A 25,188-nucleotide genomic window follows, 5' to 3' on the forward strand; every position below is an offset into this window, starting at 1 on the left:
TAGCAAGCTAAAAGAAAAAAAAACAAAACAACCAAAATCAAGGGAAGCTTTAGGGCTAAATCTTACCATGATACGGAGGCTTTGCAGAATGGTGCTGTGCCAGCTTTTATTGTTATCTCGATCCGCCAAAATATACGCTGGCTTGCTTTTGGTTTTTGTTCATACGGGGCTTTTCAAAGTCACCCTTGTCCCGGCTCTGGTGGGAGTAAAGAGGCTGATGTGTGCAGTGATTCCCCCTCCTGGTGGCCTGCATCTCGCTGACCTTTGCTCACCTGAAGGCAGGCACCAGACCTGGATGGCTCTTGTCCTCCCCATTTGTGAGGATTGCTCCTGGAGCTGGGCAGTCTCCTCCAAGAGACATTACTTTAATCTGTGGTGTTTGAAATGGAGCAATTTCCACTCCTATTCTGTATCCTCAGCTCATCTTTAGAGGCTGCTGTCATCTGAGGGAGAGAGTTGTTCTCAGTAATAAACTGGTAAGTGAAAAAAAAATCAAGAGGCTAGAGAGAAAGTGAGATTGTTTCTCAGGTGTGTGTGTGCGGTCGCATTGAAAGAGTGTTTGCAGTTGTGTTCAAAATGACTGAGCATTGTTTTACAAGAAAATGAAGCAGTATAATCTAACCCGGATTATTTTTATGAGGGAGAAAGGTGAACAGGAGAAAAAAAATCAGTGCTGCGTACTTACACATCACACTTAACTTCCTAGGACAGGAATGTTCCCCCAGGAATTAATAACTAGCAAGCTATTATGAAAGTTCATACCTTTCTCTTCCATCCTTGCTTGTCCACCCTCCAAGGTAGCTCCAGCCAGCCAGTTTTCTGCTTGTCGGTGTGTTTCTGGATTTTGATGCGGGCTTTTATGGTGAGAGTCTCCTCTATCGCTGCTTGCAGGAAAACGTCAACATTTGCAGAACTAGATCAGAATCTTTTTTTAGATAACGATGAATGGAGAAGATTGCTATTTACAAATTACTTTGCTCTCAGCAAATTCGCGTAGCAGGTTAATCCCTGTTTGTAATCCCTGACTTGCTCTCCAGGAGGATGCCTGGTGCTGTTACAGAGCAGGGAGCAATTTTGTCCTGGCACTTTTGAGTGTGCTCCTTGCAGATATAATTGCCTCCCTTCTTTCCTCCCTAGCCATCCTGCGGAGACTGTGCAGTTACATGCGCTCTCAACAGCCCAAAAGGATAGGATTTCCCTTAGGAGGGATCAGATGATTAGCTTATAAATAGTAAATGCCTGTTCAGGCCTACTTGCGAGTGTGTGTTATTTGGTTGCTGTCTTGCTCTCTGCCTTTGCAACAAGTACAGCTGCATCTGCACCTCATGGCCCAGAACCAAATTCAAGGAAATTGGGCATACTTTCCGTCGGAGATGATGAATTTCTGTGGGGAAGGGAACTCCCCTGGTGTGAGGTGCTTCACCTTTGCAGCCAGAGCTTTAGATGTTGTGATTGATTTGAAAAGCTCTGGCAGCAGTAATGCCCTGTGCTGCTCTGTACACCAGGGTAGTGCCTGGTTCCTTGCCTGTGCAGGAAATTCAGCTCTTTTAACTGGGAACGTGAGCTGAAATGAAACTGAAACGCTTTCAGTGGTTGAATCCTGTTTGAAATGAGCCTGTTTTCCTGCCAGAGAGCATGTGCTGGTACTGGGGAGCCCTTCTGTCTAACCCTGAGCTCTTGGAGTCCTTTTTGGGCTGCACACACAGACATTCCCCTTACCTGCCATCCTACTTCCCTGCAGCTTTGCTTTGTTTATTTCTGGTTTGGTCAGTCTTACAGCTGTTGAGAGGGTTTAATGAACGTGGAGGTTTAGAGTCCATCAAGACTCTTTCCGACTCAGCTCCCTGACAGCTCTCCTGTTGCATTTATGCTTAGCCTTCCTCGTGCTGAGGTTTTGGCATGGAGTCTCCATTCACTCTGATGTACCTGAGGAATGGAGGGATTCTGAGCTGGAGGAGCTCCTTCCCCTTCTCCAGGGTGCTGCACTCTGCTGGGGATGGGGATTGGGATCAAATTGTGGGAATAGTTTTGCATGGGATTTGTTCTGCAGCATCTTACCACAGACTTGAGTGATCTGTGTACGGTAGATTTGAAAGCAGTGTCTTGTCTTTCCTAGGGGAGATAACATTAATGGGACATATCAACAACAAAACTAAACAGATGGCTCCTGTTCTTAGCAGTGGTAACGACTTTGTTGTTATTTTGATTTTGATTTTGTTGATCAATTCAATTATTTTTATTTTGTTGCTGTTTCTCAGCTGAGAGATGCCCTCAAATTTCTTCTTCAAGAGGGAGAAGCCTGCCTAAAGGTAACTCTCCTCTCTTGGGATAGGCCATGTCTGTAATATTCTGTTTCAACACATATCGAGTGACTGGCCTCAGAGGCTTCCTTTTTTGTTGTGTGTATTTGTAGGTGCCTTACTCCTTTTAGTCTGTGATTTAGAGCAATACCAATCTTCCTTCCCTTGTGGATCATATCGCTTATCTTCTAGGTGGAGTGTTTGCTCAACGTCATGTTTGATACAGCTGATCTCATGCACTATAAACCCTGTGAAGGTCAGCTGTCCAGGGCATGCACAATAGAGTTTTGCTTTTGCCAATATTTATTTTCTTGGGGGAAAGAAATATCGTGCTGTCTTTTGCAAGGGTGTGGATCGGATTGCACTGTGGAGGACGGGCACGGCATTCACAGGAGGGGTGGCGATGAGGACTGAGATTTACGGAAGCCTTGCGAATGGGGTTAGCTAGAAATAAGGTGGATGGGACTGTTCTGGTAGCAAAGTACAGGCTATATATTGGGTACTTCTGTCTGAGACCTATCAAGAAGCCAAATCTGGTGACTTTTGCTGAGGCTGCTAACCACCGTCAGCTCCACCCCTCTTTGGAGGAGTTTGTCCTGGCAGCAGAAACATAGGTAGATGCGGCTCACAACTTATCTGCTCGGGGGCAAAGTCTTGTATCTGAACTTAAGCCCACATTCCCGGCAGGGCATTCTCTAGAGCTCAGCTTTCTTCCATTTCATGGCTCAGCACTGACTGGAAAGTGGAGTCCTTGTTCCTTTTCCAACCTGACCAGTTCTTCATTGCAAAATGAAATTGTGGAATTGTTCTCTCTGGCAGAACGTGCTTGGACATGGTACTGCTTGTGAGTGACAGCTTAATGGTAAGGGCCCTCAAAGCATTTCTACTTTACAGTTGGTTCAATTGCTTAGACTCTGCCAGTCTTTCTCTGATGGTCTCTGTTGAAACTGAGGACTGCTCGGAGCGAGGGGTGCAGTTTGCATTGTTCCTTCTGGAAGCTTCAGAGGATTTTGTTGCTTTGTTTTATTCTAGAAACTTGTTGAAGTAGCCAGCTTTCTCTGAGTGGATGAGTGCCTTGTGGCAATCCAACATAAATGTATTCAGTTGCCTCTGTTATTTCAACTGTACGGCCTGGATTCACAATATTTTTTTCTTTTTTTTAAATCTTTCAAAGTAATCGGTGGAAGTGCACTTTATTGCTGGACCATGACTAGCACATAGCACTTGTTACCACCAGCGCACAGCATGACAGAGCCAGGTAGAACTTTGTGTCACTATTTTAATGTGAACAAGAGAAGCCATTGTCCTGTTAAGTATCTCATTTATGAGGCACCTACATCCAGTTTTGAGAATATCTCACCAAGGGTACTCAGGGAGAGCATGGCTGGCTCCCAGCCCAGAGCTCGGGTTGTGCCTGTGCTTCCTGCAGCACGGCTTGCCTGCCAGTACCTCCTGGCAGCGTTGTCACCACGATGGGTTCCTTGTGACCCGGGGTGTTCAGATGTAGGTTTAGGAGGACAGAAGGAGCCCCGGAGTCGTTGCTTCTCACCCCAGTCAGCATTGTTTGGGCTTGTACTTGCTTCTGCTTTCTGGCCAGACTGCACAGCCCCCTTCCTGCCTCCCACCAGGTCAGGGCTGCAGCTGCCCCAGTGCCAAAGGCACTTCTGCCTTCCTTCCCTAATGGTAGACTGAATTTCCCAAAGGCTAAAATGTTCTATTCTTGCTGAAAACTTTGGAGCAAGTCCATAGCATCTGGGTGCAAACCAAAAAGCCTGTGCTGCTCTGAAGGTCAGACTTGGGTAAGTGGTAGTGAGCCTCTTCAGGCACAAGGCTCGGGGAAGCTGAAGTGAGATGTGAAACGGAGCAGCCTGTGTGTGGTGGGGCAGAAAGCTGTGTTTGGGTGGAGGAAGTACAGCTGTAATGTATTGGGGGGGGGTTGGTGAGAAGATGCACAGTGAAGTGGGATTTGGTGAGCTCCTTTGGAAGCATCAGTATTGGGTTTTTTTAAGATGCTTTATGTACCACTGAGGATGCTGTGTCTGCTGTACATTACCAGTGACCTGGGGTGTTAAATTTTCCTGCTGGCTGTGCTGAAGTACAGTTCATGTTTTGGAGTCCTTTTGTCAATTTTTCTGTGCCATTGGGTAGATCTGGGCCCTTGTCAGCCCCTCATTCCCTCTCCAATGTGATGAGCAGTGTGACTCCAGGGTTTGTCACAGCCTGATCCTTTTATGTCCTCTGCATGTGGGAGTTAGTTCCTTTGATGCTACAGTTCAGTGCTGGTTTTGAGGGTGTTTTTTGTTGTGTTGTTTTTTTTTTTTAAAGCTGAGGCCCTCGTGACTTGGGGAACTGCTGCTGAGTTCTGGTGTGATGAGTATCTGCCTGCCTCTGTCTGCCATGCTCCTGGGCAGCCATTTCCCTACAGTACCAATGGGTTAGACAGTCTAATGGCTGGGATCCATGCAGGGTGATTAAGTCTGTCTTGTCTTTCTGGGGTATCAGCTTTTTGTTCTGTGTATTTGAATCCTTTGTGCTTCTAGACAAAGTGCCTGGTTTTTCTCAGTCCACTGCAAACACATCTCTCACCTGAACAAGGCTGTTCATCACCTGCCTGGTATGGAGGGGAGATCTTCCGCTTCTATAAAGTGTCAGTGCTTAGTATTTCTCTGTTAGGGGAGCTACTGGCTTGCGTTTTTCCGATCTGTGCCCTTTACAGCAGCTGACAAGAGGCGACTACTCTAGGAAAGGGAAGCTCCCAGTGGCCCCTGTTTCTGCACACCTTCTCTAGTGACCTGGTGATACCCGGAGGCCATGGATGTGTGTGCAAACCCAGCAAGTAGCTGTGGATATAGAGAGAGGGAGTCTGGGCAAACAGAAATCTCATCTTGCTTGCAGCAAGGAAACTTCTCTGTCTGGAATGGGTTTCCACAAGGTGTGAGGGACTCTGTGTGCTGCCTCCTTCCCTTTTGCAGGAAGAAGGAATAACACTGTGTCCAGGGAGAGGGACATTGCTGAGGTCAGTGGTGGCTCTTCACATAAAAGTTGTAGCCTACCTGAGCTGATGATCTGTTAACCAAGTGATCGTGAATTTTGGTACTGATGCCAGCTCTGACACTGCTAGGCTTGGCTTGGTACTAGACCTCGCGCAGTACAGTGCCTTTATAAATTAATTTTATTACTAGATTTAGGGAGTTTTATCATTCCCAGGCTAACCCAGTGCTGTGTAGCCTTTCCGTTCTTGCTCCAGCTCCCACACTGCTGCCCTGCTAGGGCCTTGTTGCCTCTAACTCAGGCAGGTGAAAAGTATATTGGGCTCTGAATGTCTGTTATTGATGTATGCTGGGCTTTCGTGTTTGGATTTAGCTGCCTATGCAGAGAGAAAGTACATTGATTTCAAAGGGGAAGTGCTTGTTTAAGCTGTGAAGTCCCTATTTTCCAGGGGTTTTTGAACCTGCAGTGCGTCATCCTAGTGGCAGTTGTAACTAAAGGGCGTATAACAGTGAGAATACACAATGTTTTCATTAGAAGTCCTGCGGTAAGGGAAGGGGCTGTGGTGGGAGACTCCCAGGTATTGGATGTATGTGCAGAAATCCCCGAGGGGACCTAAAAGCAAGTCCCAGAATTTCCCTGTAGCTTTGCCAGATTGCACTATCTTATAGGGCAGTGTCAAGTGCTCCTCTGCCTGGACTGGAAACGGTACCTTAAGCAAAGTTGTTGCTGGAGCAGCTTTGCTCTGATCCTTCTGCTGATGTTGGCCCGACAGCTGTGACAGCTTCGTTTCTGTTCCTCAGCCTGGCAGCCATGATCCTTTGAGTGGGTGTCTGCAGTGCCTGGTGAGAATACCAAGTGGGAATTTTGGGGAGGCAGTGTCTTTCAGAGGGGTGACCTGGGCAAAATTAATCTTTGCCTTAAACATTAAGCGATCCATGTTGACTCTGTGTTCCTGTATAATGTTGGGATTCTGTGAGTTATCATAGTGCCAAGCTGAGAAGAGCAGATGCTTTATTTTTGTAGCACAGCAGGTTGGTAGCATGGAGAACCATGTTGGAGAGGAGCTTTTCTGCTTGCTGAAGGTGAGGGATGAGACTTGGTGCAGGAAGTGATAATTAATGGAGTTGCCTCAGGCAGAGATTTGATGGACTTAGAGAGGAGCAGGGCCTGCAGGAAAGCCCCTGCGGTACTTTAAGATGAATAAATGATCAGAAGAAATGAATGAATGGGCATGCTTTTGTCTGAAGAATTGGTAATGTCCTTTCTTGTGCCTGTGGCTGACTCACACCACTGACTGTTCCTGTTAGGAGAGCTGGTAGCTTCTAGCATCCAAGGTACTGTGCTCATTATAGGGCGGCCTGGAGACATATTGCAGGCAGCTGCCGGAGGGAATGCCATGTTACCGGCAGGCAGCCAGCACGAACTGGATGCAGAATCACAGGGGGAGTGGATGCCAGGGCTGGTATGTGCCAACAAGCAACTCATACCCCTCCCTCCTGTCCTTTGCACTTCCTTGGACAGGGGCAGAATCATTTCTTACCTAGTCTGTTCTTTGCTCCTTCCCCTTTCTGTAATTTTAAAAGTTAATATATTCAGTCTGCTAGCTCTGCTCTCTGGGGAGTGTTACCACTCCTGGCATGCCAGCAGGCAGATGGGTACCTTTCTACTGCTTGTTCTCAGTGTTTCCGTCAGAAATAGGGTAGCCAAGCACCTTTGGATGCTGGATAAGATCATCCTAGACAGAGCCTGTTTTGTTCAGCATGGAGAGTGAATGGAGATTATTTTTTTAATATAAAACTGTTGAATGCAAAGGTTCTGTGCAGGTCTTCTGACTGCCTCATTAGGAGACAGCGTGCAGAGCTTTCATTGCCATTGCCAAATGAGGCAAAAGAGGAAGCAAAAGTGTTTTCATCCTGTAAAGTGGACTAACAGTTTTGTTTTATAATAAAACACAGACTTGATGAAAAGTGAAACCCCCTCCCTCCGTCTCTCTTCTGCTGCATCTTTCCTTCTTCAATAGGTGTTTCTACTAGAGGAATTTCCAGAAGTATGAGAGAGACTGTTCTGCCTGTGGGCTTGCCTTCTTTTATTGAAATATGAGAGGAAGTTACTCAGACTTCTCAGACAAGGTTCAATAGGTCTTGTAGCAGAGGAAGTCACATTTTCAGCATGTTTTACTAATGATGAATCGGTCAAAATCGAAGCTCAAATGAGCAGCCAGTTCATCTGTTGGAGTTCCCTGGGGAGCAGGGAGCCCAGCAGGTGTGATCCCACCACACTTGTGCTGCAGATAGCCGTGCTGCAGCTCCTGCTTCCTCCCACCCCCCAAAAATCACAGAGCAAAGGGTTGTTACTGGAGCGACAGAAGATAAGTGGGATACCTCCTCGAGTGCTGCGACTTCAACTTCTTTCAAAGATGCAGCTTTCCACTCTGCCTGTTCTCCATTACTGCCAGCACCCAGAGCTGTTGTGCTGCAGCCCTGGATGCTGGCTTGCATTGCAGAGCATGTGCTGAAATGAATGCACAGTGCTGGGGAAAATCTGGTTTCAGCTGAAATTACCAATAGATCTGCCGCTGGTTTCAGTGGCAGTGGCATTTCCTCTGTGCGTATCAGTGATGCGCTGATGGGAGGAAGGTGACTATCTCATATTTGAGCAAAGATGATAAAAATCCCCTTGTCTCCTGAAATTTGTCTTTGTGTTTAGATATAATAAATCTGATCCATTTCATTTTTGTCCTAAACCTTTTAGAGGCAGGAATTTGATGCTTAATGAGTTTTAATACAGTCAGTTATTAAAGGTAAGAAATCCCAGGCTCTGTTCCTAGCACTAAAAAAATTTGTGTGAATTGCAACAGATTAGTATAAATCCTTAGGCTCATTTCAGTACCAAGTTTGTCACGTGGCTGTCTTCATGCCCTGTCCTGGTAGAAGCTGGCAGCGGGGAAGGGACAGTGTGTGTGAATTTATGCAGCTCTTACTGCTAGATAAACAGGGGACTTGCTATATATATCGAATTGCCTTCTCTTTCCCTTTATTGATTGGCTGGGGATTTCCCTTTCTCAGAGTGCCTTTTGAGAGGATGTCATGGACAGCACTGTTTTTAGAAACAGTTAAGCTCATGGTAGAGAGCAGACATGGTAGCAATTAAGCTCACCTCAACTTGCTTTCCTGCCCCTGTCATTTGAGGTGAGTTTATTAATGAAAGCAAGTCAGTGTGCAAGGCAGTCCCTTCACATGATTTTCCACTGCTAAAGTGCAACACATTTTCAAAGGCTCCAGATACTTAGAAATTAAAGAGCAGAGGCTCCAGTTTAACCAACCAGAGATTTTGGGGTCTTGGGGTGGCAAAGGGGAATTGTTAAAGGTCAGGTTAGGTATTGGTTGGTATTGGGAGGGATACCACCCCCAGAAAAAGCCTCATGAAGGGCAAGTTTCTGAGTTCATTGCTGTACATGTCTGGTTGGGAAGAGCAGCAGTGACAACATGAAGCCCTGAGAGGGCTCTTCTCTGCAGTGGCATGGGGAAGGAGGACATCCAGGCTGTTGTCATAACATACCATCCAGAGAAGCTGCCCAAAAACCTGGCGTTTCCGCAGGAGCTGACAGCTTTGACCATTGGATGACTGTGCTCAGCAAAAAGTGAGAGATTTCAAGTTGAACATGTAATCAAAAGTGGGCTCTTAACTTATTAATAACAGCTCTCAAGGCTTTTCCTCTCATCTTGTGGTCATCTGTCTTCCTGTAGCTTGATGGTAGAAACCCTGAGCAGGTGTTTGTCACTCTGTTTTAGAGCATTCTTCCTGTGGAAGGTGGAGTTGTGTACTTAATTTGATAATGGTGCAATTACTGCAAGTTTTAGAGAGGAACTGGGTTTTCACCAGGAGCAGGGAGGAGCGTTGAGCAGAGGTGTGTGTTCCCAGCCATGTTTCAAGTGGTTGGACATAGCTGTCAGTGCTGCAGACCCTGGCACAGGATCCTCCTCATCTTGTTGGTGCAGCTGGTTGGGAGGGTGCTGCCAGGGAACCTGGACTTGGTTTGGGTGAGTCAAGAGAAGAAATCTTGATGCTTTATTGTCCTCTCAGACCTGCTGTAGTTTTGGTTGTAGCTTTTTCATGTACATTTTTATGTGGGTAACTAAAAAATGCTTCATTTTAATCCCACAGAAGAAAATGACCCTTGGAGAAAATAGGCTCTCCTAGAAATTTTGTATGCGAATGATGGAGCATGGGCTCTGGCCTGGGGTCTGCCTCTGGCCAGCAGCACATGCAGAACAACCCCTGGGGTTTCAGCGCAGAGGAGGCACAGCTGGAGCTGGAAGTGTGGCTGCCTCAGGGCTGTGAAACCCACTAGTGTTGTGGGACCACTATAGGGCATGTGATCACCTGGAATAACAGCAATATTTTTTTCTTTCAGACACTGTTTCTATTGACTGTCTGTCCCAGGGAGGATTCATATGCTTGCAGGCAGGTACCAGTTTAGTCTAGCACCAGTTTGGATGCCAAATGTATCCTGCCTGGTCTCCAGCTGCTTTTACTGAGGGGTATGGTTCCCTCGTTGGTCCAGTCCTCTGGCTGCAGGCAGATGCCTTATAAACTTTAGGACTTCTAAAATAATACAGATGAGTATGTTTATGCACCTGTATAAGAGAGTAATAGAAGTTATATTTGTAATAGCAACTGAGCTGAAGTTGTGTTGCTGCTATTTAGTCAAAATTATTTTAAAGTACCAAGATGGTGAGTATGAGTATATTGCAGGTGGGTGCTCCAAAGAGCCGTGACCTTGGCTGGGGAAAGTTTGTGTGGGGTGGAGAGGGGGAGCAGCACACTTCAGGACTTTATCTTTTGAGTTCTGAGCCTTCTGGTGGATTTGGATCACATATTTCAGGCTTTTTTCTGCACTCACAAAGATTGCCTTTCAAAGAAAACTGCAGCTGTTAAAGAGTCCACAAGTTGATGGGAATTAAAAGGTGAATTCTCCTGATGCATAGGAAGTGAGTGTTTGCAGAGACCAGTTTAGACAGCGCTTCTCCAGCCTGGAGACTCCAGCCTGGGATGTGACCTCAGTAGCACAAGCACCATTTCCTTGAAGTTGTTGCTGCTTCCTTCCTGAGATTGAGTTAAAATCTTCGCATGGTGTGGTGTGGAGGGAGGTAACAGGGCTGCCAGCGGTGGAGTGAGAGGGCGCCCAGTGCCCACATGTCTCTCCAGGGCTACAGGCAGAGAACCAGGAGCAGGCAGGAGTGTGGATTGCAGCTGGGACAGGTCCATCTGCACTGTTTTGGGTAGGGACCAGGCAACTGTTTGTACTTGAATAAAGGCTTAATTGTGACTTGAAATGTCCCAACTGCTTTTTTAAAGAAAAGCAAACAAAACTGGAGGACCACAGGCTGGAGTTACAGGGGGCGTTGGAAATGCTTGCCAAAGCTGTGCTTCCTGTCTCCGTTAGTCCGGTGGTTATGAAGTTTAGCTTGGAGCCTTGGCTTTGAATCCCTTCTCTGCCGGCTTGGGATGAAAGGCCTTGAGGATGGGGATGGCATGGAGGCAGTGAGGGCTCTTTAGGTCCATGGTTCCTCCATGTGCCACTGAAATGAATGAGGGGTCTGTCTCGCTCTCTGCTGGTGTCTCAGCTTCTCGCTGGCTGTGATGGCAAATGAATCAGTGCAGCGATGGCAGCGCGTGTGGCATCGTGCAGAACCTTTGCCAGTCCCTGTTCTCTGCCAGTTCCTTACGAAGGTGAAGGAGGAGGCAGAGGCTGACCTGGCAGGGGAGCATCCCTGGTGTGCTGCTGCCACCTGGTGCCACCGGCTGCCCCCAGCCCCTTGGCTGCTTCACCTGCAGAGCAATGTATTTTGCTGCCACAGCCTTGGTTAAGAGAAAGGAGATGATCTTAACTAACACGTGCTAATGGTCCTTGCTGTGCAGTATGTGGAGCTTTCTTCGCAGTTACTGGTTTCCCCTTGAAATTCTGATTTCACTGTCATTAATGTAAAGAGTGGAGTCAGCTGGCAGGCAGGCATGCTGCTGAAATTAATTATGCTTAAAATCACTGCAGTGATGGATAGTAGTGCTCATTAGGGGTCTGGCAAAGTGCTGGGCTCTGTTCTCTTTGCTTGTAATCCTGCACGCTTTGACATCTGGGTGGCACTGCTGGACCCTTCTTACTGTAGGTGTCCTCTGAACTGGAGTCTCTCAGTCTGTCTGCCCGTGCACATGGTGTAAACTGTTTACTGGCTCCTCTATGTATCCATTTCTCCTGACTCCTTGGCTGAGTGAGATGTGGCAGGGCAACCTGGGCAGAGGAAAGGACATGGTGGACAGAATGGTGCTGGAGAAGTGGTCCTGCAGCTTGGATGGGCCATAAGGATCTTCCCCTCTCCTTTTTCTTCACTCTTCCACAAAACAAGTTGTCATTAGACCATTTTCATATTGTCCCCAGGCTAAGCTATTCCCTGGGCCTGAGGCGTAAAGGTGGGTGGCAGATCTTCACTGCATGCATATCTCTGGCCCAGCCTATCAAGTTAGGCATTTTTCAAATTCTGGTGGTGTTTTACTCCCCCAAGCTCTAGTCTTGTTTGCCCATTTCCCCCTCCAGCTCTCCCCACGCCCTCTACATTCCTGCATCCTTCCTTCCAGGGCTGCTGTTTTCACTGTTTCTTCTACCCTTGGCAGTCCTCACTTCTACACCATTCACCAGCATGAACCCCAAAACTGCCCATGTCCTGGTGCAGCTCCCACCCTGGGGTCACTCACCCCAGCCCAGCTCAAGCAGAGACCCCTGTTGCCACCAGCATCTCTGCCCTTGGGGTCTGCGTTGCACTTCCCAAGCTCTGCAATCTTCAGCCCATCTCTCCTCATGTATTTACTTTTGCAAAACTTCTTATGTTCATTTTCATTTTGCAGCACTCAAGGGCCAGGCCTCCTGGCCTGCTGCAGCATTGTGGGTTCGAGGCTCGTAATGGATCTGCTCTGGTCTTTGCTAAACAAGAGCTTTGCTTTTGTCAGGTATTAAGCCTGGGCTGCTCTGGGCACACCTCTGACTTTTCCAGTCTTCTTTCCCCTTCCTTTTTACTGCAGACGACCCTGTTTCTTTGGAGGGAAAAAGACAAAATACCGTATCGACATCCCTTCCTGCCTCTGCATTTCTCATGGCATTCTTCTCCTTTCCCTGCACCAGGCCCAAACAAGTTCTCTGGTTTGTCCTCTTGCCTCTGATCACATGCTGTCTCTTCCTCCCTGTTACACCATTCTCCTTCCCCCCTATTCTCAATTTCTCACCTGCCTCTGAATCCTTCCCCATGCTGTGTAGTTTCTCCCTTGTTAAAGGCAAAGTTCACCTCTGCTCCTGCTCGCCTCCTGTGGCTGATTTCTGCCCCCCACCACACTTTCATGGTAAGTTCCCTGTAAGCAACCTGTTCAGACTGAAGTCCCTTGCCTCCTTAACCTCCCTTACCTGCTGCTGCAAAAACCTTGAGCTTGGCAAAATCTCCCTGTTCAGGAGTTTTGACTCTACAGCAGTTGTGCTCCTGAAATCCCTTCCCTGAACTCGCTCTGCCTGTTCTCTCCCTCGCTCTGCTGCTCCTTCAGCACTTCCTCAGGGATTTGCTCTCCCAACATGGCTCTGGTTTCCGTCCTGTTGCTCTGTGCTCTCTGTAATCTTATCCATGCGCACATGTTCAACTACCCTCCTTTGCAGCTGGCACATGCATATGCTGTTTCTCTCCTTGTTGATGCCTAGCTGTCAGTCAAGCAGGACTGGATAATCTGTCCTGATGTTACCCGCATGACTCTGACCGGTAATGGCACTGGTTTGGAGGATGGCCTCTGACATCTTCACTGTACAGCTGTATAAACTTGGTCTGAGAATGTGCATGAGGACTAGCAAAGCACCAGCCACATCTGGGTATGTTTTTGAGGGCCAAAAGGTGAATTTCTCCTGTAGGATGGTGCTGTGTAGTCAGGAGTGTTTCTGGCTACAGCAGCTTTCCCAGGTGTCTCTGCAGTCATGCAAAGAGCTGCTTTATGTGTCCTGGTCTGATCTTTTGGGTGTAACCTGTTTGAGGTGCAAAACCCTGTTTGAAACCTAGATGTTCCTGCTTCGAATGCAAGAGGAGCCTAATCGGTCTTCAGAGAGGTCTTGATCGTTTTTAAATATGAAGGAAAACGCTTTCAGGGCATTTTAATCACAAACTGACTCTTAGACTGGATGGCCAGGAAGGGTTTGCAAGCTGTTATCCTCTCCTGGCTGCTGCGGTGGCTGTGGGTAAGCCAGGGTGGTTCCATTCTCGGGCAGTACATGGTTCTGTGCCGTGGGCTGAGCAAGATGAAGTCCTTGTCATGCTCCTTGTTGGTCTGAGACCATCCCCTGGTACTCGGGATGGGTAACGTGTGTGCAGTGCTGCAGTGCTGTGGCAGGTACTTCCCACCCCTGGGAGAATGTCTCTTGCCCTCCCCACATCTCATAGGCAGGTTGACTTTGAACGTGAGATTCAGTCTGTAATCCTGAGTCACTGATCTCCTTGGGAAGAGCAGCCCGAGTTGGGGTGTGCAAAGGGCATTGCGGGCAGCTCTACTTACTCAGAGGCATGTGGGGATTCACGTATTCAGACCTGAACCAAAAAAAAGTGTCTGATCTGTTCTAAGTACCCTAAGCAGTAAAAAGGATAGCTTTTTTCATAAGCTTGATAGAATTTATCCAATTCTGAAACTTCATCTACCAGTAATTGGATTGAGTTATATCTTTGTCAGCAGGGTTGCCCAGAGCTGACTATATTTCGCATAAATACTTAAACATATTGAACAAGTCTTCTCTTTATTTTTTTTTTTTAAGCTGCATATGTGAGCTTGTTTTGCTTTGGATTGCTAGATGGGTTTTGTCTTTCTGCTTCAAACTTGCTGTCTTAGCTCTGGCCACCTGGAGGCAGTTGTAGCCGTGGCCCCAGCAGCACTGGGGACAGAAATGCCGTCAATTTGACGCTTCTGCTGCTTACTACTTTTATGTATTGCTGCAATAGACTCTTTGCCTGCTACTTGTCCTGCAGCTCACGCAGAGGTGACTGTGGGGTCCTCTAAGGTACACAATGTGCTGTTTTCCAATAGCCCTTCATCTTGTGAGTAATTCTGGATCTCTGAATTCATACCTTGCCTCTGGTTATACCTGTATGCAGTTAAATTATGATCACTTAGCGTTGCAGAGCAATCCGAATACTTTGGCAACTTGTCATCGTCATCTGGTATTACTGTGACATTCTTAAGCTCTGGCCACCCAATCTTTTCTTTTTAATAGTTACTCATCAGTAAAAGTTTTTTGTTGTTGAAGACCATCTGGTAGCGGCCTTCATTAGGAACAGCCCTCGGACCTGTAATTTTGCTTAAAATAACAAAGACTGTCCCATACAATCTGCTTTGCATGTAACTATGTGGTCTGACAATTGTAATTTTAGCCCCTTAATTAGTTGAGAGGCTTGAGATGGCGGTTCTGTTTCATTTGAGGTCGAAATAAGGCTAGCAGTGTTCCCGGTTGTTTCTTCTAACATCCCCTGTTTAATATTGGGACTTGTTTTTCCCCATTAAGTACATCAGGACTAACTCTACCATTTTAGCTGAAATTAAAACAAAATCTCTGCCTGGGGCAGGCACTGAGCGCAGAGAGCTTTGCTCCAACTGTGAACAATTGGTGAAGTTTTATAAGCAATTAAAAACAAGTCTCATAGCGGGAAGCGTGGAGCTGCCAGAGGGGCCACCCACCTCGCCTGGGGTGCGCACCAAAAACTGCATCGCAGCAGCACTAACGAGGCTGGAAGGTGTAATCGGTGCCGGCTGCGTTTCCCACCTTTCCAGAGCTCCCCATCCATGTCTGAAATACCCCTGTGCGCCCTGATGGGCATCCTTCCTCCCTCCCAAAGGAGCTCTGCTCCCCGCAGTGTGCCAACAGCAGGTGATCGCAGGGAGCGGCCATGCCGTGTTTCCTAAGCCTGGCTCTGGCTCGCTGTTGCTAATCAAGCTGTGCTGAAGGCAGGGCTATTAAGCTTTTCACAAGCTTTTCTGTGAGGCTCCTGTAAATACACACTGGTGAAGCAGCCGTACGCTTTCGTGGCACCTCTGTGAGACGTGGAGAGGCAGAAAGAGAGTAAATGTTTCTTCTGATTTTTGACGGTCTAATTGTTTGCTTGGAGAGTCAGGTTTTCCAGTGCATGTACAGTTTATATTGCGCCTTGACTTGGCTTGCAGCTGAGAGGCAACCCTGGGTGTTTGAGTCTGGAGCTGTAATTCAGAAAATGGAGAATAGTCACTGGTCGTCTGCGAAATGTCTGGCTTGGGTGGTGGCTGAACATCCTGGAGGAGGACAGGTCCAGCTCTGCAGGCAGAGCTTGGTCCTTCTGTCCAGGCTCTTTTCTTGCAGCTCTCGGGTCTATTCTAGCATCTGCAGCAAACAGGGGCAGAGGTTTCAAGACGGCTGCTGCTTCAGTCCCCGCCACTCTGTTTTGCACTGGGAGAGGCAAAGATCCCTGGAGGAAATAATGTGGTTGCGTAACGAAGTGTACAATAACACGCGTGAGTCACGTGGGCCAGAGGGCTATGGGGAGAGCAAATTAAGATTTTTAAAAGTGTTCTCAACTCTGACACTTCCTTATTATCTGAGGGTTTGGCTCTGAGATTAATAGTTCCAGGGTAGGATACAGTCTATAAAAACGCTCAAGTGAAGTGAGTTATTTTCTCTACTTCCCCCAACCCAGGTGTGTCAGGCAGCATCACCCCGCCGGCCTCGTCAGCAGGACCGGCACCTCTAGTGCTGTCTGGTGCCTCCCTCCAGCGGAGCAATGGGGAGGGCAGCAGGCTGCTGGCTGTGGGGCGTGAGCCCTGCACTCTGTCCGTGATTGCACAGCAGCAGAACAGCATGAGGCTCTGGGCTGTGGTTTCCATCCATGCTTGAAAAGGCATTGTGGTTTTTTTATCTTCTCTCCAGTTTCACCCTTTTTGTCTTGCCTGTCTCTGTCTCTGGTCCCCTCTTCATTTACTTCAGCAGCATCAGCCTCCGCCTTGGCTGGGCATAACAGTTGGCCAGCTCTAGCCCATCCCCTGTGACCAAGATTTTAGGGGAGCTTCTGACCTGGATTTTGGGGGAATCCAACCTCCTGTATGGGAAACAGCTCCTTGAGCAGCTGCAAACCCGCATGCCTGACTTCCCCAGGAGAGGTGGTAGGTGCCAGCCCAGAGAAGTGTCGGGCAGTGGTGCTGGGTGTGTTGAGCAGCTACCATCTTCCCTCCTGAGGGCTGGAGACCGCTTGGCTGGAAGTCAGAGCAGCAGAGCCAGCAGCCAGTCAAATATGGCAGCCTTTGAAAGGAGGAGGACCACAGCCAGCCCTGAAGCAGGGGGGATGCATTTCCGATGCAGTGGAGGAGCATGTGCTGCACATGTACATGAGTGAAGTTGCCTGCAGATGGGTGGACTGGACCAGAAGTAATTTGGGTAGTGCTGGAGGCCCAAGGTTTTCCTTGGTGGTCCAAGCAGTACTTGGGTTTTTGTGGTATCTCCTGGCTTCCTTCACCCCATAAACCTTCAGGAGCCCCTTCAGCTTCATCCTTGCTCCGTCCAGGATGAGGAAGCCCTTGGGGGCGGAGGAGTAGTGGCATTCCTTCAGGCTGAGCTAATGCTGCTGCAGGAGTCCCGGCTGCCGTGAACTGCCTTGCTCTTGGGCAATGGGCTTTCAAGAATAGCTTGGGGGATGGGAGCAGGGAGGAACATCCTCAAATATGGTGCAGTCAAAGAAAGTTGCAGTTTCTAGCAATTACCAACTTCTACAAGGAAGGAAGTGAGAAACTGAAGTAGCCATTAGCAATGATTTAATAAATTGGTACAAAGCGTACCACAGGAAAAGTACTCGTGTGTCATTCAGTGTTATCAATAATTCAGATATCTTCAGACTAGTGAACAAAGCATACTTAACATTTTACTTCCCTTGCTAATTGTGCTTTTCACCTAATTTGTAAGGCACCAGATGGCAGTGACAATTCCTGGTGGCATGGTAAGCTGCTACTAGGTTTTTTTTCTCTATATGAAGTCTGATAAGTGTGGTAATTTTGCTAAATAGTGGGGAAAAAGGTGGGGGAAAAGGCTTTTATAGTTAAAAAGAGACAGGCTGGATCTGGGTTTGAAGGGAGATATTGCAGTATTTGGCTTTTTCTATTTTCCGAGTAAAAAAGTTGATTCCCACTGTGGGGTTTTTTTCGTATTTCCTGAAACTTGGTGATCTGCTTTTAAATGTAAGGTAATACAGTGCACAAGTTTTTAATCCTTTCTGTACTCCATTCCTTTCTCCTGTCCTTTCTCATCAAGTGCATGGCAGGACATGGGAAATTAACTGAAAGTACAAGTGTAATTATTCCTACCTGACAGCACTGCTAGAGCAGGGTGGGAGCTGCCTCCCGCATTGCGCAGCAGTGCTGAAGGACTTGCTTACGTGCTGCTTGCTCACAATGAAGATTATGTTTCAGAAATGACTCCTTAGTGCTGGCATTCAGCTTGGCCTTCTAACGTGTGGGTGTCAAACCTCACATAATTCTGGGCTGGGAAAGAAATCCCTGAGTGGAAGGAAAGCCTTGAGTAGGTATTCAGAAACGCTTCTGTAGCTGACCCAGTTCCTCAACGGCGGAAGGAGGAGTAATTCTCAGCTGGGGTATGTTGTGCAAGATGTTTAGACAGTCTCTAATTCCACATTTGTTGACATTTGTATTTAATCTAATGAGGAAAAAGGTTAAAAATGCATGGTGGCAAAACTTACCAAAGACCTTGAGCATTCCTGGAGCTTTGTCGTGCTACAGGCTGCTGGTGACTGGCAGAAATCAGGTTTGGTTGATGAGCTCTAAGCCATCTTCAGGCTACACTTAAATACTGAACATCCCCACTTAAAACGTTGTTATTTTTAAAAACCATTGGGACACCTGTGTGCAGATTTCCATGCTACTTGTGTGCACAGTGAAGGGACTGTGCAGCTGGGTGAGTGGCACCGGGAACGGGAGTGCACAGAGCAGCTACAGGGCTGTCAACATGTTTCCGATGGCAGTGTTCGACTGTGTATAATTCAGTCCCGTGTGGGGCTGGAAGAGGAGAATAGAGGGCAGAATTTGTACAGATGAGAGATATGTTGGTGATCAAATAATCCCATATCGGAGAGAACTGAAAACCTCAAGGGTCTGTTCCTCTATGGAAATCCCAGGATCACCTGTAGGACCATCTGGTGGTATTGGAAAGGATCTTCTCAGAGCAGGACCTTGCTCAAGTCTTTCTGCTTGGCTTTTTCCCTTCTACAAAACACCTTCTGTGACCAGTCCTCCTGCTAGCAGGGGGAAAGCTGGCAGAAGGGGCTGCTAGTTTTTGCACGGCACTTCGGTCTCTTGCATCTTGCCCTACTTCCTAGGCAGGACAAGATTTGATTTTAGAGGTGATTTCCTCCCAAGACCACAACGATCTTTTCCAAGCACAGCAGTTTCATATGAAGAAGGATCCTCCCCAGGTCCTTGAACCATAATGACCAAGCCTTTCTTCTTTCAGCTCCCTCCTGTGCTCCCCCGAGGTGTGGGTTTTGTGCCTCTAGGGTACTGGCTGGTGTGTGCTGATGGGTAACAAGTCCTGCATGCTGTGTGTAGTGGCCAGCTGACTAAAAGGATTTGGTTTCTCGCCGGTGATGCTGAATCTGATTTCCAGCAGCTCCTGAAAGGGCACTAAATAGAGGTTAGCAGTTATAGATACAGGGTGCTGGCCTCTTGATTTTTTATTTATTTATTTTTTCTATAATTTTTTTTCCCCCTCCCCTATGTTCATACTGAAGTATCATTACTGTTGATCTAAACTTCTGCTCCGGGTTTTCTCTGCTTTGTTGCAGGTGAGACTAGTGGAAGAGCAAGAAGAGACTGAGCTGTGCTTGAACCAGAAGATTTTGGACAGTGTCTGAGGATGGTGAGTATACATTCTAGTCTGCCTCTGTCCTCTGTGGGTGGTTTTGTTCTTTCTTTGTGTGTCCAAATCTTGTAATGCTGCTAAATGTATGAGAATAAATACAAGAATGGGAAGGAAGAGTGCTATAGTATTGTGTGTTATATATAATAATGTAATATAGAGAGGTTTTATTACTGTGGCCAAGATATACTGTTGGTAGGATAAGTTCACCCTTAATCTTGTTATTGGAATATACAGGAAAAAAAGTAAGAAAGATTGGAATCCCCTTCTGCCTCCTTGGACTACTGACATAGTCATCCAGTTTTTGTGGCTTACTGATTTATTTACTTTAAAACTTAATGCTGGGGTTTCTCATTCTGTTCCTCTGTCACCTCTCAATGAAGATTTAACACCATGTTAATAATGTGCTCTGGTGCCACCAAAGTAGCATAAATTTCACAATAATTAGTCACAGAAAAATATGGTATAAAAGAATCTGGAAAGACTGAAACACAGCCAAAACAGCCAGATTGCTGATAAACTCGGGTAAAGTGCCTCTAATGCCTCCAGCAAGAAATAACCCAAAATATGCACGGTCTGATGAGAGGAGGAAAGCTGGAGACCAGGAATGTTGAAAGATATGCTGAAAGTGTCGTTAGGGTGGTAGTTTGAATAGGGGTTTGAAGGCAACATGGTGATCTGCATATTGGGCTGTGGGTAGGCACGGAGCCTGAGCGTTGCTGCAGTAACATGGTATTATCATCAGCTTCATGCTCGCCACTGCCAGAAGTGTATCATTATGTTGGAAGGAGTGCAGAGAAGAATGGCAGAAATAGTCAAAGGGCTGGAAATTCAAATTGAGGACATGAAAATTTAGGTTAAACGTTAAAAGAAAAAATTTAAAAAAATATGGCAGACTGCTCGAGGAAATAGTGATGTCTCCTATGGGATTGTCCCCCATGTGATCTATTAACAACTGGAACAGAAAAGGAAATGTTTTCTCTGCCTTAATTGAACTGTCAGCTCTAGGAGTTATGCACGCAGCATTTTTAGTGTAGTCCCTATTCTCATGCTCTCTTGTTTTGTCTCAAGATCTCCTGTGCTTTCTGTTGGAAGAGCTTTCTGCCACACTTCAGGTTAAGGAGCTTGCTCTGGGGTGGAGGGATGAAAGCGTGCCCTTGTAACCCGATAAAGTGTCTTATGCTTCAAGTTGGAATTACCCTGGTGTCAGACTGGAAGTGTAAAAACCCAACAACTTCTCTGTATGGGATTGAGTTGAGACTGATGCAGATGTATCCAGATATGAATCAAAAAAAAAGTCAATAAACACACGGAAAATACATCAAAAATTCCTCCAGGTAACATGGAAAAGGTCAGCCTGGGTCCATCGAAGGCCTGGTTAGTCAGATACCCCATTGATGGGGGGCCACCGGTAAATGCTGCAGGGGAGCCTGGGGAGAGCATCTCTCTGATGTATGCCCTCCCCTGTCAGGATCTGCAGCTCAGTGACTTGGTAATCCAGAAACAGTTTATTGATGTCTTATGAGCCCTTGGCAGACTTTTCTTCTGTGAATTCATCTAGCTGCTTTTCAAAACCAAGTAAAGATTTGCAGTTGCAACACGTTGCAGCAAAGAGATGTCCTGTCGAGTTGTGCAGGGTAGCCCCTCTTGCTTTGTTTTTGAACCTGCCCCATGTCATTTTGGTTGATGGTTCCCAGTTCTTGTACTGAGAGTAATGGTGAAGTGTGGTGCTGCCTGTGAGCATCCCATGCCCTTTGGGATTTTGTAGATCTCTGTCACCTTCCCATTAGACATCTGAAGAGCTCTAGTCTTTTAAATTCTTCTCTGTAGAGAAGCCATCTTTAATCCTTGTCACGCCTCTCTAGACTTGTATTCTTTTTGGGGTGTGTAGACTGGAACTTTAGACTTATTAAAACATGGAAGCTTTTACTTTTCACTGCACTCCTTTCATGTGTCTCGACAGATACTTATCCTGACCTGGCCATGGGCTGCCCTTAGTTTGGTTTCTTCTAGACAAGAGGGTCTTCTGCTCCTTATGAATACATGAAGATGACTTTACAGTTTCAAAGGACCTTCTGAAAAGGATTTATGGGGTTTTCATATTTTATTAAAATGTTCCTTTGATTTTTTTAAATTATTTTTTCCTTTTGGGAACAAAAAAGGAAAAAAAAAAAAAAACACAAACCACCAAACCCCACCCCTCTCACCCACTGTTTTGGGAAGAGAGTATAGGCTTTTTATCTCCCATGGCAGGGGAGAGAAAGCAACTTATAATTGTGAGCTGTAGAAATAAGCACTTGCCTCCACCTACCTACCTGAGCTTCTGTCAGCAGTTAGAGGTAGAGAGCTGGTGTAAACTCTTTAACAACCTCCTTTGAGTCCTTTTGTGACCTCTCTGGAGGGTTGTGACTCTGAGTTAAGTGCAGGTCTGCAGGGAGGGATGGAGGTCAGTTGCTGGTTAATGGATGCTCCATGGGGTAGTCTGCTAATCTGTGGGTACTTCTGGGCTGGCCTTCTTCGGCTGCTGGGAGGGTTGGCTGGAAACCCTGTTCCCTGCAGGCATGCTGAGCACTTAATTACCGGTGATAGCTACAGTCAGAGGGCACTGCACCAATGCCCTCTGGTTAGCAAGGGCATGCCCAAAAGCTTCTGCCTTACTCAGCAGCACCCCAAATGTGCATTACCAGCTGCTCTCCCCTTTCTGCTGCTATGAATGCTGGGTCTAGGGTCAGTTGAGAGTTTTGTTTGCTTTGATTGTAAGACTCTTCTAATTTCTTCCCCAAAGACTGGCTGCTGATGAAAATGACCTTGAAGACAGCACTAGTGGTGGTTTAATCCTTAACTCTGGTTCATGGAAGTCCTAACAAGCATCCAGTACCTTAATACATTACTTAAAACTAACCTGGCAGGTAAGTTAGTGCAAGCTGCTGTGCTGCTCTGCCAGCAGGTCAGGGCTTAGCTCTTAGCGTGCCATACAGCTCCCACAGCAGCATTCCCTCTTCTTACTGCTGGGGATACTGGGACTGTGGACATCTGGATTTCCACAATGGTTCATACCCTTTGGGGGGGACCATGACTTAGTATAGGTGGGGTTTCGCAGGTTAGCCATCCCTTGTCCACTCTTGCTGGTGTACAGAGTTGATAGCCTTTGACTTCTGTTCTTTCGTCCCTCTGCTCAAAGGCTTCTTGCTTTGTATTTCTGTTAGGTGCTCATCTCTGGGCAGCTTTCTGAACAAATACTAAATGTGGTATTACAGATCTATATAAGCTTTTCTATCATCCTATAAAGATGAAAGGATGGCACTTACCATCCCAGTCCTGATTTACAGGGTATAAAATAGTAACTTCTGCTCTCTTCACACAAGTTGAGGGGTTTATTTCTGGGAGGCCACCTCAGTGGCTCAGCAGCCTTTCAGTTTACCCAAGGGCCTCCTTAGGCTTTGAGGAAATGAACTATTTCTTTAGAGGGACCTGAAAAAAGATGTCCTTCGTGCAACAAAATAGAGGAGGCAGAACAAGAAGTCCCTTTGGCCACAGCTAGTCAGCTCTCTGCATCAGCTCATGTAGATTCTCTGCCTAGGCAGTGGAGAGAAATAGAAATATGTGTGCAGTTCATCTCACCCTGATGTAGCTATCTGCTAAGCAGAAAGAGGATAATTTTTAACTTTTAGGGTGAGGTAAATGATACAAGTCTCTCCCTTCCACTCCTTACCTGTAAAAAGATCCAGATAACCAGTTCCTACCTTGATCTTCATCAAAAAAATTCAGACCTGGACAGATGCAAAGTAGAGTACCCTGATAACACCTCTGCTGCTGGGATCATCTCAGCGTGCAGCAGCAGGCGAAGGCTTGGTGACTGCTGGAGCCCCAGGCTGTTGGGCAGAGCTGCCCCAGTTTCCGTCAATTTGCTTCTGATGTCCTGGGAGTACCTTCCCAGGACAGTCACCTCCTCCTGCCAATTTTTCGGTCATTTTTCTCCAGCTGGAGGCAGATTAGGGCAGTCAGTGCAATGGATGTGCTACCAGGGACAGGGCTTCGGATTCAGATCTCTGCCATCCATGGCCATAGCCCCTTGCTTTGCCTCCTCTCCATCTGCAGGGTGATGCACCATGCTGTGGTGGTGAAAAGCCCACCCTTAATATGTAGGAAGGATGGAAGTGGTGCCCGCTGCCTAATGAAAGAGTATTTACAGTAATTTTAGTTGTGGTGCCAAAAAGAAAATGGAGGATAAAGATATGTCAGGGTTGGGAAGGGTATACCTGTACTCAGAAGTTGAGTCCAGTATGCTGGCAGTGGCACCTCCCTGCAGTGGACTGAACCAGTTTTCCTCTTCTCACCCTTTGGCTGCTTGCTTCCACCTTTCTGCAAGTGTTAGACTCTGCCAGCACCTGTATTTCACAAGGGGTTTGGGTTCCTCAAGTGCATCTATGTGTCATTCAAGCTCTTTGAGGCACTTGCAGATCTTTGCTTGAGTGGATTGTAATTTTTGAAGGGGAGAGATTGAGCTGCAGACCTGCGAAGAGGAATTGGAGGTGGCCCGGCAGGGTGGGCATTAGCTGCTCTTTGGGACCACCCTTTCTCTGTCTTGCAGAAAGCTGAGCTAGCCATTAACGAAAAGGTGCAGTTCAGGGTGTTGACTGGAGAGATTTCAGCATCACGGTGGCTGTCTGTGCTCCCAGTACGAATTCCCTGGGCACGTGGGACCAGATGGCAGCTCACCCCAATGCTGCAGGCTGGGCTTCTGGTGCATGCAGGCATGTCTCTGTAGGGAATATTGTCTCCCTTGGAGGCTGCAGGATGGCCCCTTGAGTGCCAGTCCTATCTTTGCCAAGCGCTGTGCTATCTCAGAGCCTCCAAATCCCTTCTGGGACCTGAAAGAGAGGTTGCAAGCTGTTTACCTGCAGTGTGCAAGCAGAGGCATATGGAGGGGTGGGAGGAGCGGCACAGGAGAGCACCACTCACAGCATGAACAGCATGCAGTGCTAGTGGGAGAAAAAAGGGTTAGGTACTGCCAACTGGCCTTAAGAATATGCTGTCCATGTTACAATCAGCTCCTCTCTTCCTCAGAGTACATGAAACCTTTAGAATTGTTGTGTTTGGGAGAAAATGAGGGAGGTTTCTCCCTCCCCCTGCATGAATGTGCATATGGACAACACTCAGAGGAGCCCAGTTATGTGAAAATAACCTTGTCTTCCTTGTTCAGTCTGGTGGTGGTTAATGATAATGGAGAAAATACCAGCTGTTCAGCTGGGGAAGCATCTAAGGTGGCATTTAGGAAATCCCTCTAGCTAAGCCAGCTGAACGAGGCTGTGAGCGCTCTGCGTTCCTGTTCCTGGCCACCCAGGCTGCCCGGCACCGGGCAGTCTCACTGCCGCTGCTCCTGTCCTCATCTTGTTGATTGGATGGAAATGGGAGCAGGTATTTTGTGAACTGTTGGAGGAGGAGGTGAAAGTGGCAGAGTTTGAATCAAGTTCCTCCTGAAACTGTGAGCCTCTGAGACGCTGCTGAACGCTCCAAGATGCAAGGTCTACTTCTGCTCTGCACCAGGCTCAGCTCTTGGGCAGAAGTTTCTAAGCCATGTGTGAGTCTTTTTCTAATGCTAGAAGTGCAAAAATATTTCAGTGAAAGCGGGAGATCTATTTGTGGATGTTCAGGTCAGCTTAGGTTGGAAATTCAAAGTAATCATCTGATGAGCAACGTTTTAACTCTGCGCAGCTGCAGCTTTGGGTTACAAAGGTCCTTCTGCAACTCGAGCTGGAAGCAGTCCCCATGCCAGGCCCTGAACTGAGCGCTGGTCCTAAGAATCTCACCGTGGGTCGGAGCAGATGTCTTACCTGCCTTGTCCATGGTTTTGTATGTTATAAATGCTGGTCAAGTGTTGTATGCACTTAATATGTTAAATAGCAATGTATGCTCTGACTCCACATAAAAGACTTCTGTGCT

General features: G+C 47.1%; 1 protein-coding gene across 4 annotated transcripts in view; it reads left to right on the forward strand.

The window, feature by feature from the left end:
- The window catches only part of MTMR4 (myotubularin related protein 4), a 58,626-nt gene that overhangs the window by 2,376 nt on the left and 31,062 nt on the right, over positions 1-25,188 (forward strand). For 3 of the 4 annotated variants that reach the window (XM_069791560.1, XM_069791563.1, XM_069791561.1), the window contains exon 2: positions 19,172-19,245. In XM_069791560.1, coding sequence (XP_069647661.1) covers positions 19,243-19,245 — 3 coding nt within the window. In that variant the 5' untranslated portion in view covers positions 19,172-19,242. Of the gene's footprint in view, positions 1-3,042; positions 3,163-19,171; positions 19,246-25,188 lie in introns of those variants that run through there. The other variant, XM_069791562.1, reaches the window with a different exon arrangement.

The sequence above is a fragment of the Haliaeetus albicilla genome, chromosome 9 (genome assembly GCF_947461875.1).
Source record: "Haliaeetus albicilla chromosome 9, bHalAlb1.1, whole genome shotgun sequence".
NCBI classification, from domain to species: Eukaryota; Metazoa; Chordata; class Aves; order Accipitriformes; family Accipitridae; genus Haliaeetus; species Haliaeetus albicilla.